At 41.7% G+C, this 15,313-nt stretch overlaps 1 protein-coding gene across 1 annotated transcript in view; it reads left to right on the plus strand.

Annotated features, from left to right (window-relative positions):
* Nucleotides 1-15,313, plus strand: part of sorcs1 (sortilin-related VPS10 domain containing receptor 1) — a 193,823-nt gene that overhangs the window by 75,646 nt on the left and 102,864 nt on the right. Inside the window, exon 2 of the mRNA XM_014411966.3 lies at nucleotides 9,053-9,120. Coding sequence (XP_014267452.3) covers nucleotides 9,053-9,120 — 68 coding nt within the window. The remainder of the gene's footprint in view (nucleotides 1-9,052; nucleotides 9,121-15,313) is intronic.

Below are 15,313 nucleotides of genomic sequence, written 5' to 3' on the forward strand. Positions count from 1 at the left end.
GCTTGATCATCTCATTACGGCAGCGTTGAGACAAGGTCACCAGTGTGATTAATTTACATCCCTTTACGATGTATTCCTCTTAACAGACGTGTCAATTTCCTCCCTGAAAAGCCTTATCGTCTTTTGTCTTATCATCGTCTAATTTTCCATCTTCACTTTAAATACTGTCAGTGTCTCTTTAAAGAAATGCATCACCAAATGAATTAAATGTAAAATGTCAACATTTGCAAGAGCAATTTATGCGGTGCTTTGATGATACAGGAGAAGAAGGCCTACAACAAAAGAGGGTCAATGTCAGCTCTACATTGATGTCCATGTTGATTAAGCTGCAGCGGAGGTAAAAGGAGCCACTGAAGTGTTTTTCTCTTTTTTTATCACAGCTTATCTAATCATCTTTAATCAAATGCAAATGATGAGAACAGGGAATCTTTAATTCTGAATTATGTGAACAAAGGGAGAAAACATGAGCTTGTTAGTTACCACCATCGGTTTGCTCTCCAGGCAGGTCCTAAGGGAGCTTCTTTTAATCTAGCATTGCCTTGGGCATCAGCTACCCAGCCCTAAAGCATCCAAACGGGATGAAATTACACAAAATCAGTGAGCCTAATTCCCTTTGACAAAGTTGACGAGTTCTTTTTTCTCGCCGCTGCCACCGTGTCTTGTCTGGGGATGAAGTTGTTATAAATTTCTTTATAAGCATATTAAACAATTAGCCAAACAGCGGTGCTTCTAACAGCACCAATTTAAATAATTAATCACGTTCAGCAGTAAAGTTCCTCTCGTGTGATGTTTATAGTCCATCTACTGTACATATGATAACAGATTTCAAAGAGATGACATGACAGATTTCCACGACTGTGTTTTCCAGGCTCCAGCTGCCTCTTCACAGCATGACCTCTGCCTTTGTTGTATTAAAACTCCTGACTGTACTTTATTAATACCGCTTGGGGACAAATGCATCTGTCTCTGGGCAAGGCACCGCTTGCAGCGCTTCTCATAAACTTCCCAAAAGTCGATAGTCTTTCGTGCATTACATGAATCAAGTCATTTTTTTTATTACTTCATATAAAAAATATCCCAGGGCAACACAAGAAGTGATACTTGTGATTAAAATTCATATATTCACTCTGTTTGTTTAAATGACCTGCATAGGAAGATGACGTTTCTCTCAACTGAGGCAAGGTTGTTGTTCGGCTCTCCATTCAGCACAGTGAGCCTGTTATGTGCGTGGAGTGATGCGCCGTCTGTTATCAGCAGGACGAATATCCGTGCATTTCTTTTCAGTAATTGTGTCAGGCGTTATCTCCTCTTTATGACAAAGTGCTAAACAGTGATTTAATGACTAAATGCGCATTCTTCACAGGAACATCAGCAGTAACACAATTCTTGTGCAAGTACACAAATTCAACACTGAGCAGGTTTTGTTCCATGCTTTCACACACACAGATATATATCATATGAGATGTGTGCCATTTAGCAATAAGATTATGATATATATGTAAGATTGCTAAGAAGAAAACAGTTCAGTCAAAACTGTTATCATCAAAAGAATATTTTCACTTACAATCGTTTATATTTGGTGATATGGTTCTGTCTCTTCTATGTACATACAGGAAAAGCCAGGGGAAGGGAGACAACACAAACCCCAGAAACAGCATGTAAATAAAACCTGTGGTGGAGGTGGGTTGTAAAGCAGCTTGCAGATGAGCAGCAGCTGCTGGCAGCTTAAACATTTGCATTTGGCAAAGTGCTCACACATTCTTTGGAGCAAGAGGCCACTTGTATTTGCGATCCTATTCTTTTGGTCACTACCAGGAGTTTTGCCTGAACCTTCCTGTCGTGTTCGGATCAAATCTGCCCAGCTCTCTCTTTGCCATAGCAGACTAGTATAAAATCCCCATGACGTGAAAAACGGCACTCCTCCACACTACCATTACATTTGAAAAAGACCCCAAGATACTTGAAATCATCCACTTGGGGAATTCCCAGCTTGAAGTGGTCAATCCATTCTTGTCTGGTCGTGAACTATGACCTCAGACGTGGAGGCGTTAATTCGTCCCAGCTCCTTCGAACGTCGCTTCAAATTGTCCCGGTGTGAGCTGAAGCAATTTGTTCCCCCCAAAACATTGTTCCCCCCAAAAAAGCCGTGATCCTGAGGTCACTGAAGAGTGAACCTTGGCTGCACTAAAAGTTATGAACAGATTTGGTAACAAAGGGCAGCCTCAGCCAAGTCCAGCATCCACTGGCAGCTTACCAGCAATCCCAGCTAAGCTCTCTATAGGTCATCATCATCATCATTTCAAATAAAATAAAATAAAAAAGCACTTGGCCAAATCTGCGTTTCCTGGTTTAGGAGAAGATTTCTTGTTTCAAATGGGAGTGATGAGAAAAGCAGCTGTGTAGATGCAAATACGCTGAATATGTGACGTGAGAAGGTAAGGGTATTGTGGCTTTGCATGATAAATCATCGCTCACACGTTAGCGCAGCATTATTTCGCCTCTTACTTCACAGCAAAATGTGACAGTTTAAAACACTGCAATGCTCATTACCAGCAAGTATCCTGTTAATATCTTTCTGAAGCCTTTCATGTCTTCAAATGCGTTAACAGCTCCACACTTGAAAGATTGGCTACTTAATTGCGATAATTTTCATACACAACATCCATCAGATGTGCTGAAAGAAAATGTGCAAGTTGCAAAGAAGGGTAACAACCAATTAGAGGCTGCAAAAAGCCACGTTTCAGGGAAAACACTAGTGGTTAACCCTGAGACTGCATCATCGTCTTCACAAAAGAAACAACGAAACAAAGCTGACAGTTCTGCGGGGATCAAAGAGGCGACAAATGAAACAGCAGGCTGCAGACTTCCTCAGTATTCCATAAACATCTCTGCAAACATCACAAGCACACACAAAATAATCTGCTCCAATGGAAGTGAAAATAGAAAATGCACGTTTTCTGATACCTTAAAAAAAAAAAAAAGAGGAGGAGGAGGAAATTTGAATTTAATGGTGCAACTTTCCTACAGCTTCTAGGTGTCATGGTGGAGAGAAATCAGGTCAAATGAGACCACAGAAGACTGATTATTTACTGATAAGCACCCCCCGATTGGTGAACATTAGCATGCAGTGGTGTGTGTGTGTATATGCATATATCCTCCCCGGGAACTGCTGCCAGACAGGCCTTGATAAATTCTGATCTTGATGAAGCTGCATTATTTTTAGATTTGTGACAAGTAGCTGAAAACTATGTTTCCCAGGCATGTTTTACTTTTATATTAGCAATAGGCACAAGTGGTGCATTTTCCAAAGGAAGATGTGACAGGCTAATCCACAGAGAGGCGCGTTCCTGACTCAATGATTCCCCATGAGCCTGACAGTTTGAGGCATCTCCAAATGTCGGCAGGTAAAACTTGTTTACATCTTTTCGTGTGTGTATTGCGCTGTTTTTCCTCCCCGAGTCTTCATTGCAGAATTAATTTGTAGATTAAAAGGAAACTTAAATGCATCTCTGTGGCAACAAACTTTTGTTTGTATGTTTTCTGCTCGAATCTTCTTTTTTCGCAGTAATGAAATGGTGCACAAAGCCCTGTCCCCTGGAGAAATCTGGTCTCACGTGATTACAAAACTGAGATGAGAAAAACAAATAGTTCATAATGCCCTGCAGAACATGAACGCAGCACATTTCCTTCTTTTGGAAGCTTCAGAATATGTGCTAATGCTCTGCATTTCATATTTGTTTATTCTGCCTTCTCACGCCCCAGGAAACGGTAATTGTTGTTTGTATATGCATGTTTGGGAATTCTGATCCATGATGATATTTTCTCTCCTCTATCCAAGGACAATTACCAAACAGTATAGGAGATAACAGTGTTTGCTAGCAGCAAAGGCATACTTTTGATTAAAAAGAAATAATAGGGAGATATTTTAAATACCTAAAGCTTTGCACAGACACAGTTGTTACTGATCCTTACCTCCAGCTACGGCTTCCCTTTGCATGACTAATATTGTTGGACTTTTTCTTTGTACGTCTGAAGGCCTTCTTGAACAACTGTGAGAGACAAACTCGTTTCTTTCTTTGAACTTTGTCCTTCAGTGGAAGCTTGTCGAGTTTATCGCAATTTTGGGACTTGAGCAAAGGATGAATTAAATTTTGATGGTTTGATTGTGGCCAAAGAAACAAAGAAACGAGTTATTTTGTTTTCGTTCAGCCCTGAGCTGAAGTAAAAGTGTAACCTCTTGGAAACTGCAGTGATGCCGTTTGAAAACAGACACATCTGTTTGCTTAGTCTGATCCCCTTTGTGCTATATGATATCTAATGCTGATGAAACAAAAGAGGAAATATATGCAAACCTACACAGTTTCTACAGTTCTAATGAGAAGTCAGTATTTGGTACGAACACCTTTATTGTTCAACACCAAATTGTTATTGTTATTTCTTTAAAAGTCTTCAGTTTTCCAGGCCTCTTGAAGGAGCTTCAGAGCTCTTTGTTTTACAAATAGCTGCAGACACTCTCTGCTGACCTCCTACATACATACTCACAACAATTTTGAAGCTGCATATTTGGATTTTCTTCCCTGTTTCTTAAGGATATGGCTTTCAGATACTGTTCCCTGGGTATAGGTTTATTTTTGGTCCACACAGGATGCACTGCACACTGTACTGAGATGTGCCAGTTTTTAGGCTAATAGCACTCTGGGAATCACCTTCTTGGTGCAAAAACACTATTTTGTGCCTGTCAAACTGTTGCATTTCTTTGGCATAGATTCAACAAAAGAAATGAGAACAAATGAGGTGCTGCAAAATCGGCTCTTTGCTAAGTGGTCTGTTACATGTAGACACAACACTGGTTCATCCCTTGATGAACCAGGTGCTTGTTAATGCTTGACAGGTTCATAGGTCAGTGTTAAGTGGCCTAACGAACAAAACACCTCTGCTCAGTCAACAGGAACAAGCTGAGCAGCTTCATGCCCGTGACATTAGCTTAGCTGTTGTTCTTGTTTTAGTTTCAGTGAGCAAAAGTTACAGCTTGCTGCTTTAGCTTTAGCGCCCACCATAACAATGCCGTTTCTGTTTGTCTTGTTATCTCGAGTCGGGCAGGCAGGGATGGCTGGTGATCCTGAAGCCACATTATTGTATATTCTTGACATATGGCAGCAACTGTTTCATCAGTGGACATCATTCCAGTCGTTGTATGGGACACATACTGTACATTTGTGACACCGCCGCCTGTCCAAACGAATATACACCGACATTGTAAGAGATACGATACAGTATTTTGCAAAGGCGTGAGCGTAAGCCTGCATGAAGCTTGTTTTAAAGCTTTTTCCTAATCATTGATTCCTGCTGTAACACCAGCTATGTCCCATCTCCTTCTGATGCCTTCATGCTCTCCTGCACTTCTCCAAACTGTCAGAAGTTAGTGCGTGTCTGTGCAGAGGTGGTTTCTTCTGGCCTTGATGGAGAAGAGACTTGCCTCATCGTAGTATTTACAGTAGGAGAAGCCCACAGGCCTAATTGGCACAGGCAGTGATGGAGCATATGCACTTTCCAGTGGGAGCCCATCTGACAGGGCCGCTCGCTGATGGCAGCCCACACAGTCTCCATATGTGGCAGACAGAAGGGCCTGTACGCACGCTGCCCTTCAACTAATGCAGCCAAGTCATCGAGCTACTACTCCATCCAGAGTTCAGAGCTCTACCTTTCACAGCATGTACACACACAAATATGCATGCGCAAACATGTACACAAGTCACAAGGGACGACTTAGGGATGTAAAAGCTTAACTGCTTCACCTCCCCCAGAAACCAGGCGCGTACACAAACACGCAGCAAAGTGGCTCAGAGATGTTAAAAACATAATTGCATCATTACCCTCACCTTCACCTCCCCCCTTCTCTCCCTCTCCTACACAGAAACAGTGTTGGGAAGTGAAGACGAAAGGAAATAAAGAGAGCAAGTAGAGAGAAAGAAGGAAACTGTGTGGCGCGGCTGTGAATTCAGCCTCCAGCTGGGCAGCTAAATGGACTTGGTCAGTCATTAGCATGCAAAGGTCTAGTCCGGACATTTAAGGTTATTCATTCCCCGGGCCAATTCTCCCCACACTGAAAACAGCCAGCCACTTCCTGAACCGCTCTTAATCAATGCCTTTTTACTAGTTGTTGTCCTGACGGTTATTTTCCACAACACATCCTCGACACCGAAACCCCGCCAGCTGCGGGTCGGCCAAGTGCACCGCACGTTTCGAGTGTTTCAGGGGCTGCAGATGTTAGCGCATACTTAATAAGCCTGATCACAGGAGCCCCAACCTCGCAATGTAATTCTGCTACCCAAGGTGCATCTGTTCTGCTTGTACTCACAGGAACCCCATGCTGGTGGAGCTGTTTCACAAAGTCACACAAGTCATTCGGCGGTTCAGCTGCTGCCTCCGTAACAGGCAGTGCGGAGGTATCAAAGGCAGTCAGGCCGAGGGGAATCAGCTGGATATTGGTCTAGCACAGTGTGGTACGTCTTAAAGGCAACAAGTATAAACTACACAGATTTAAGTTCTTTATGTTAGCGTGTGCAGTGGGAAGCAACACATATCCCTGACAGCAAAGTCAGAGATAAGGATGAACCAGGCCGTCGCAAACAATGCACTACGTGAATAGATATTTAGATATACACAACCGGTAGAATCGCCCACCTCATATAACTAGACTGCTGCGCCCTGAGTTACCCACAATGCATAGGGGTTATCTGATAATGGAAAGGTAACGGCAAAATACACAGCTTTATCAAAAGGAAACGGCATGGAAAAGGAAGGACTCAGCACAACTGTTAGAAAACAGAGTATATTAAAGTGAAACCGCGGCGCTCCCTGAGAACATTTTCCTGCCTCTTCTGAGTTTTATCCATTTCAAATATACCTCCAGTCACAAAGTAAACAGAGGCAGAAACATCACATTTTGCTCAAAGGGTAAAAGAAGTAAAGCAGCACGGAAACTCACAATCTGTTTTCCCCCCCAGACTTTAGCTGACCCACTTTTCTTCATTGCTGGCACCTTCGGGGTCTGAGCGGAATAAGGAATATTTATGGCGTTTAGAATCAGCCTTATGCGATTAAGTAATGACTTTGAAACAATTAGATACGATCATGCTAAGCAACTGCAGCGTGTGCAGAAGAAGCTGCTCACACATATGGGTGGTGTTGAAATTAAATTACATTTAAATGTACGCTTCCAACGCCGACACCCCGTGTTTCACAAATCGTCCATGATGGGACAAATAACGTGCTGGAGTTTGTTGTATGCACTTGGAGGCCACGTCTCTTGGGGTGTGCTGTGCTCTGAGGGCTGCTCAGGGAGTCAGACTCTTGCGCACGCTTGCTGTTGGATTTCACCAGGGCTGCCCTTTGTTCCCAGTTCTGTTCATAAGGAAATACAGGAAACACGAGACGTCTGCAGAGCTCATGAAGCAGACTGAGGACACGCTAGAGAAATGTAATTTAGTTATGGTTGGCTTCACTGTTTGTGATGGCTAGGATGAGGTTTGCAGACAAGTCACAACTTTGGCTTGGTGATGAGTGACTGCGTCAGGTGAAGGAGATCAGGTGTCTTGTGGTTATTCCACAAAGAGAATGAACATAGTGATGCTGATATTTTAGCTGCCTGCTGTGGGAAAAACAAAGCTATGCATGAACACAGAGCTTTTAATTTACTTATGATTCAACCTTTACCAGCTGCTAGTGACTGAACAAAGACGATCAGGGTCATAAGTGACAGAAATTGTAAAGCGCTTTGAGGGTCTCGAAAAGCGCTATATAAATGCAATCCATTATTATTATAAATTAGTGTCCTCTTAAGGGGGTCGGGGCTCAGGCTGGCTTGCAAGGGGCCAGTTAAGGTAGTCAGGGCAAAAAAAGGCGGTGAGGTGTTTCGGAAAAGTTCTGCTACAAGCAGACCTCATGAGGCAGGCTGAGGACACACTGGAGAGATTATGTCTCTCTGCTGACTTGAGAATGCGTCAGTATCTCACGAGAGCTGGAGGAGGTGGTGGAGATTAGACTGCTGCTCCTCTGACCCAAACCTGGATAAATGGCAGAAAATGGATGGATGGATTTAATTTTGGAAATGCTCTGATAAAGTGATTTAGTGATAGCAGTTAATCATACTATTGGCTGGAGTAGTTTAGATAGCATGGGCTCTGTGGAGAAACTCCCTGCTTTCCTCTTCTAATTTAAACCGATTTCAAGCCACATCTGCGGGAGACAAATGGCACAACAGGAAGTGAGTGAGAAAAGATCGCAATCACAATCTCCTGAGCACACCGTCCAACCTATAAAGTCAAACTGCTAACCAGCACAACATGCAAAAGCTGTGTTTGGCTGTACATGTGTTGCCGGTAGTCCCAAAATCCCATTTGAATAAATATAGAAGCAGGTATGGAAATCAGTAGCGCTGTTTGCAAAACGTCCTGGTCAGATTGAGTATTTGCTTTTAGCCACTATGTGAAAAGAAACGGATTCATGTGTATTTTCTGAAAAGCTGCAGAGAGCTTGCATTCACGTCCCAGAAAAGTTTCTTTTTTTTCACTGCTCGCTCTCCTGAACCTCTTGAGCAGAAGTGGAGACTCCCACCTTTTCCTGCTCTTTAGGAAAGCAAACACCAGAAGAGTGAGCTGTCCTCAAATGATGTCACTGTAGTCTGAACTGAGCTAACTAACGCTCATCAGCTCGAGTCCACATTAGCATCTGCTAGCATAATGCACCCAAAACTCAAGGCAGGCTGCACAGCAGGTAAACTTGGTTTTGAAGGCAGAGAAAGAACACACCAGGACTTTTTCTGTGTCAGGTCTATGTTATACAGTCACAACAAAAACCTGTGTTTCAGTATACATAAAAATTAGTGTCTGAGGCTGACTTGGTGGAGGGGGTATGACTTATGGCTTCTGCCAAACTGTATTCTTCCTCAAAGCGTTGGTGTCACGCTACTGCCGTTTGACACGCCACCACTCACTGGATTAATAAGTCTGCATAGGCCACTAATTGCAACGCTTTTTTTTTTGTTTTGTAGGTGATTCTGATGCTGACCAAACTATTTGACTTCAACCTCAACAGCGTGACCGAGAGTTCATTATGGAGGTAAGCTTATCACACTACATGAGCTCATGACATTTTCAGAAAAGCCTCAAGCAGAGCAGAGCCTGACACAACAAATTGGTCAAAGGGGACCGAACGCGGTTCTATATACTTCTGATGTTTTTAATACGGGGGTTTGAGCTGCTCCCAGCTCTGTTCGCAGGAATAAGTGAAACCAATTTTCACAAAGTTCTCATAATGTGAATTAATGAAACATTCACAGCCTGAAAAAAAAAGGAAAGGGAAAGAAAGATCTGTTAATTGGCGAGCCTTAACAGCAATGTCCTCGGTTGGTTTTAATGTCTGTGGGCATCAAAAAACCCTCACATGAAAGTCACTAATCACTGCCAGTGGAGCTGGTGGTCTTATCCGGCAAATTACCTCGACCAGCCTTGTTACAAGTGTAGCCTAACTTAAATCACTAGCCTCATTTCAGACTGTAGTCTGATGTAATATTTGCAGATGCCTTTTAGGAAATGGGGTGTATGTAATGTCTGAAAAAGAGTCTCAACAGTCAACTTAAAAATTCAGAAGCTGGGACAGAAGCACATCTTTGTTTGGAGAGAATTTTGACGGTTAATAGCATGAAAACAAAAATGAAGAATCTCTTAATTTTCTGTAATTGAGCCAAGTCTCAGACTAGATGGAAACCAATTTTCTGAAGTTTGCAGAAAACTGAATGTAATTGCTCACCATAACTCGTGCTGCACAAACAAGAATAATCATCAGAGGTTTTCAGTGCATGGCATCTCTTCTTTTGATTTTTTACTTTATTTAAAAGGAAAAAGATTGTAAAGCTTCTGTGTGAATAATTGTGTAAGATCCCTGAAACTGAACTGCAAAAATTAAATGGCAACAAAGCTTCAAAGTGAAATGGTAACAAAAGCTTCAATTTAAATCACACACAGAAAAAAGCCTCATTTTACAGTTTCACCTGTGTGCAAAGATCCAACAGTAGCTTGACGGTTACTGTGCTGGATTCCCAGCTCTGCTGTTGAGCTTTATTCCAAACCACAGAACTGATTTGAAATTCCAGTGGCGATAAGAGAGACTGCCTGTCAGACAGAATTACGAGGGAGACGTGCACAAAACATCCAGAGTATTTCCATTTGATGTAGTGTTGCAGCCATAAAAATATAGCAGCGTGAGTTTGAATGTTTAACTTCATGTAGCTTCAGCAAAGTGTTCAAACAAGCTGATCCTTGTCTTGCGATGATACCGAGTGTCAGCAAGTGTCAGACACAGATTCTTTCTCTGTGATATGTTAAAGAAACAATCAAGTATTTTGTATGTTAGTTCCACTAAATACTGTGAATTTATACTATATTCACTGTAACAATGTAAAGCATTGAGAGCTTGTTCACTGCGTGTGATGACAGGAAACGCCACCCTGCACCTTTCACTTTCCTGATGGACTCAGTTCTTTAAAGAATATCAAACTTTAAAACTCTCAGAGAAGTGCGCCTGTATACCGAGTCATGAAGGTTGGGCTGATTCGAGATGGTACATCTAAATTTGATTTTGTGGGTCTGTTCATTAAATTTCACACGTCCAAGGTTATTTAAAAATCAAACAAACAAAAACCCTGAACAGACTTTGGTATGTTGGTACATTTTTTACCTTCTGTGCTTTCAAAACCTCACTTTGAGTCATCTACATAAAGTCAGGTAAACACAAGAACTGACTAATACTCATTTTTCCTGATACACCACAGACCAGCTTGCGCAGTAAATTAAAGCAATTGGATTACTATAGTTTGTCTAGAGTATATAAATCAGCAGCACGCACTTTAAAAATGCCCACCTGGTTAAACTGTAGTGATTTCCAAATTTGTCATGCAGATTTCGATCTACAGAGCAATACCAGCTGGAAAGCATCTGATATGCTTTCAAGTTTTCAGCATGGCAGTGATCCCAAACACACACAATGTGCCTTGGTGGTATGTTTTGGGTCATTGTCATGCTGGAAGACCCATCCATGACCCATTTTCAGGGTTCTGACTGAGGGAAGCAAGTTTTCATCCAAGAGTTTAAGGAAGGCCAATGGTCAAATCCATTGGCCTTCCTGTGTGGTGAAGCCATTATGTGCCCTTAACAGAAAAACAGCCTAAAGTTTGCACCTCTGTGCTTGACTGTTGCGATGGTGTTCTTTGGGTCATACTACAAATCTTGTCCCAGATGTCCTTGGACAGCTCTCTGGTCTTCCCAGAGTTGGTGGACAGGTTGCAATGGAAGAAACTGATAATTGATTCTGTGGACAGGTGTGTTTTATAAACGTAATGAGTTGAGTGATTGACTGTATGTGTGAGTCACATGGAATTCTGTGATTTCGCTGTATTTCCATGGTTATAGTTATCAAATGATGACATTCCAGTGAATAAACAGAACATTTTGGCATTTGGTTAGAATAAACAATAGTCCTAAAGTAAGACTTGATCGTATTTTGCTCTCCACTTTAGCTTCCACAGTGGCAGAGGCATGGTCATAACCTGAACCATCAAGACACTTCAGGATTCCAGTGGGCCAACGATCCACTTGTACCTCAGTTTCTATAATTCGGTTACATCATAGTAGAGTTGTTCTTCTACATGTGAGTGCAAGGCCAACATTACTGTGCACCAGTCTGCCACAGTTAGTATGCACCTGCTGATCTGCTGTAAGTCAAAATTAAGGAAATCTGGCTTCAGGATTCAAGCCTGTCTGTGTCTTCAGCATCTGCACTGTCATTATCGTCAATTTCACCAAAGTTTGTGGGTTATTTGCTCTGCTCTCCTGCCTCTATGTTGAAGTTATGAACTTTCAAACAGGTAATAGAATATTTCAAGCCTTTTTGAAGTTGAGTGTTGGAGAGTACCAGCTAGCCTGAAAACAGAGGTGAGATTAGTTTTGTTTTCAGCAAATATGTGCGACCAATCATTTGTGTTTGTGTTTCTGTGTGAAAACTTTACAAGTGGACCCCAGAGTGTCGCTTTTGCTGTTTTTTTACCAATGGAAATGTGAAGGATGGAAATTAACTCTGATTCTAAAATGCTTAAATGATTTTTTCGACTGTCTGTCTTTACTCGTGCCGTTTGTGGAGTAAAAAGCCATCTGGTTTGCAGAATAACAACACAGTTTTCCACAGAGACAGCCTCGAGGCTTAAGCTCTTATGCACGGCTATAGCAAATGTACCATTATATGACTGCACGTACCTCATAGAGGATCAAGTGAGGCTGTAGCTTTGTGTCTCAGATCCCGCTACCGCATTACCCTGGCAATGGTGCATCTGCTACTGACGCTTCACTGACATCGTTATAAATCTGATACGTTGGGAAAACAGAGCCTCTTGTAATGGACACATGATTAAAGGTGCATGTGGATAAGCCAGACAGATTGACAGAAAGACAAATGAGTGAACAGATGATGCACATTTTGAGCTAGTGAAGAGGATAATGAGAGTGTAGAACATTAGTGGACAATTTACAGTCAGTGAGATAGAGCGTGGAGCAAAGCCACATATACTACATTTAAGATAGCCCGCTGCTCTGCCGGCAATCCAGAAGATCTTACAGAGTCTGAAGCATCTCTGCCTGCTGCGGCCCCAAATAGCAGCATGAGGTAACAGCTTGAAACTTCATCATGCCGTATATCTGTCATGTGATGTGATGGGTGCTTGTCAACCTGTTATAGCAATAACAGACAAATAAAGTAAAAGCCTCACACTGATGTGCCTTGATATAACTAGATGTTTTTCTATGTTTGTTTTCACTTCATTTATTGATACAGAAGGCTTGAAGGGAGTCTTAAAGACCCAAATGCCTGGTCCCAAATAAGGACTTGGAATTTTTTTCTTCCTTTTGTCCAGTACTGTCTGTTATGGTCAGTGATGGGAATAATGGCGTTACAAGTAACGGTGTTACTTTTTTCAGTAACGAGTAATCTAACTAATTACTATTTCTATCGTTACAACGCCGTTACAGTTACTAACAAGAAAATGCGGTGCAGTCGCGTTACTATTTTTCAACAAACAGACTTCAGTTTACAGCATTTTATATCAGTTGCACAGAAGTAGCTGTCTATGTAAGTAATCTGGGCGCTACAGCTTTAAGCAGCTGCGCGCGCTCCTGCGGGCGGCGATCACTTTTTGGCACAAACACCTGGCGCAAAGGGGGTAAAACAATCGCATGAGTGCTGCTGTTTGACTGAGGAAGAACAAAGTAGTCGTGGCAAGCCAATCACATGACCACTTTAAGATGACAAAGCAACAAGGTGACATATACCAGTTTATAAATTGTGTTGATAGGCCACTAAAACCAGAGTCATGATAAACAATATATACGTGGCGTTTTTTCCTCAATAGTTTTGCCACGTTTAACGTCTAAGGACAGCGCTAGCAAGCCCTCTCTGCACCATGTCAACCAATCAAAAATGATATGGCAACATGACATTTGGTTGTTTAGGAAGAGGGGGAAGTTTTAAGAGTGAGAGAGAGAGAGAGAGAGAGCAGAAAAAGAGACCTGTCAGAGCTGCAGGTATCAGGCTGTGATCTTCTCCTTTATAGTCAACAGAAATTTTTGGAGTGGCACAAATAATTTGTGTGGCATCTTATTGAATGTGGAACAGCTGATTGTTATGTAAATAGTTTGAAATGGTTATTTAAAAAAAAAGGGCAAAAGGTAAATGGCTGCAAATAACTTTGTTTGCAAAACTTGTGCGTATGATTTTAAAATTGACAATTTATATTTGCATTTAAAGTTATGAAATATGATTCAATAAACATTTTGTGGTTGTTACAGTAAAAAATATAACTTTTTTTACTATGATTTTATGTTTTTTGTCTGCTTTTAGATCAATTGTGTTAATACATTTGTTATGGCAAATGCAGATGGACCCAGGGAGCAGAACGCACAGAGGCAGAGTTGCGGTGAAGACAGTTTATTTACAGTGAGGGGGGAGGTATTTACAAGGACAAAGTATATACAACAGTGTATGAATGGGGACGCGGAGCCAGGACGTGCAGGTGATGGAAACACACACAGGTAGTGCGCTCGATCTAAAAAAGGAGAGGGACGAGAATTAGGAGGGTTTTGCCCGATAACCGAGAAAAGCTTAAAGTAAACTTTACAGAGAGTTGGAGCGCTTATTTGGTACTGTTTAATGCCAAAACCTCCAGACGGAAAACAAACCAGTCGAGGCAAAAATCCTAGGGAGGAACCAAAACTCCTTACAGTCACCAGAAATAATCCAACGGCTCCAGCAGGCAGGGGCAGAATTTCAGACTCTCCAAAAACGCCAATACTCCGACACTAGTCTTCTGTCAGGTAGCTCCTAAAGAACACTTCTGAAGAATGCAGCTGATGAGTAACAGGTGTGCCAGGTTCAGTGACTCACTGCCCCGCCTACAAAAAGGGAGGCACCAAAAAAGACATACAGACAAAAAACACCACATAACCAGAACCCAACTCCTAACACCAGTATGTCAAAATGGAAACATAACTGTAAATTCAGACACGTGAGGTTGTGCTGAAAAGGATGATACCAAACAAGGCAAAGGAAATAGTTTTTAAAGGTGAAATATAGAGGTACAATTCAAAAGTAGTTAAAAATGGCCAATTATACCCTGGACTCCAGAGGGTTAAACATTTTTTTAAAGTAATGAAATAGTTACTTTTCAAGTAATTAATTACTTTTAGAATCTTGTAACTCAGTTACTAACTCAGCTACTTTTTTGAAGAAGTAACTAGTAACTATAATTAATTACTTTTTCAAAGTAACAACACCCAACACTGGTGATGGTCATTAACAAGTGGTGATTATTCAGCTGAGGGGGGCAACATGCACCACTTCTGTTTACATATTAACACTGTTGCTACAAATGTTTAACATCTATGAGCTTTGGTACAAAATACTGGAAATCAGCAGACACAATCAGCTGGTCTTGAGTTTCCATAGCTGTGGGCGTCATCTACAAGAAACAAACAAAAAATCTGGATGGAAATTGTAATGTAATTTTCTTTTTGAACAACCAGTGTATTGTTGTGTTTACAGATCTATGGTTTTATTATTATTCTTCAGTCACCCTTGCCACTCACTATGTGTTAATAGACCTCTCTGCACTGAATCATACTTGTTAATATTCCACAGCATGTCTTTATCCTGTCTTCCTTCTCTCACCTCAACCGGTCGCAGCAGATGGCCCCGCCCCTCCCTGAGCCTG

The sequence above is a fragment of the Maylandia zebra genome, linkage group LG6, assembly GCF_041146795.1.
Source record: "Maylandia zebra isolate NMK-2024a linkage group LG6, Mzebra_GT3a, whole genome shotgun sequence".
NCBI lineage: Eukaryota > Metazoa > Chordata > Actinopteri > Cichliformes > Cichlidae > Maylandia > Maylandia zebra.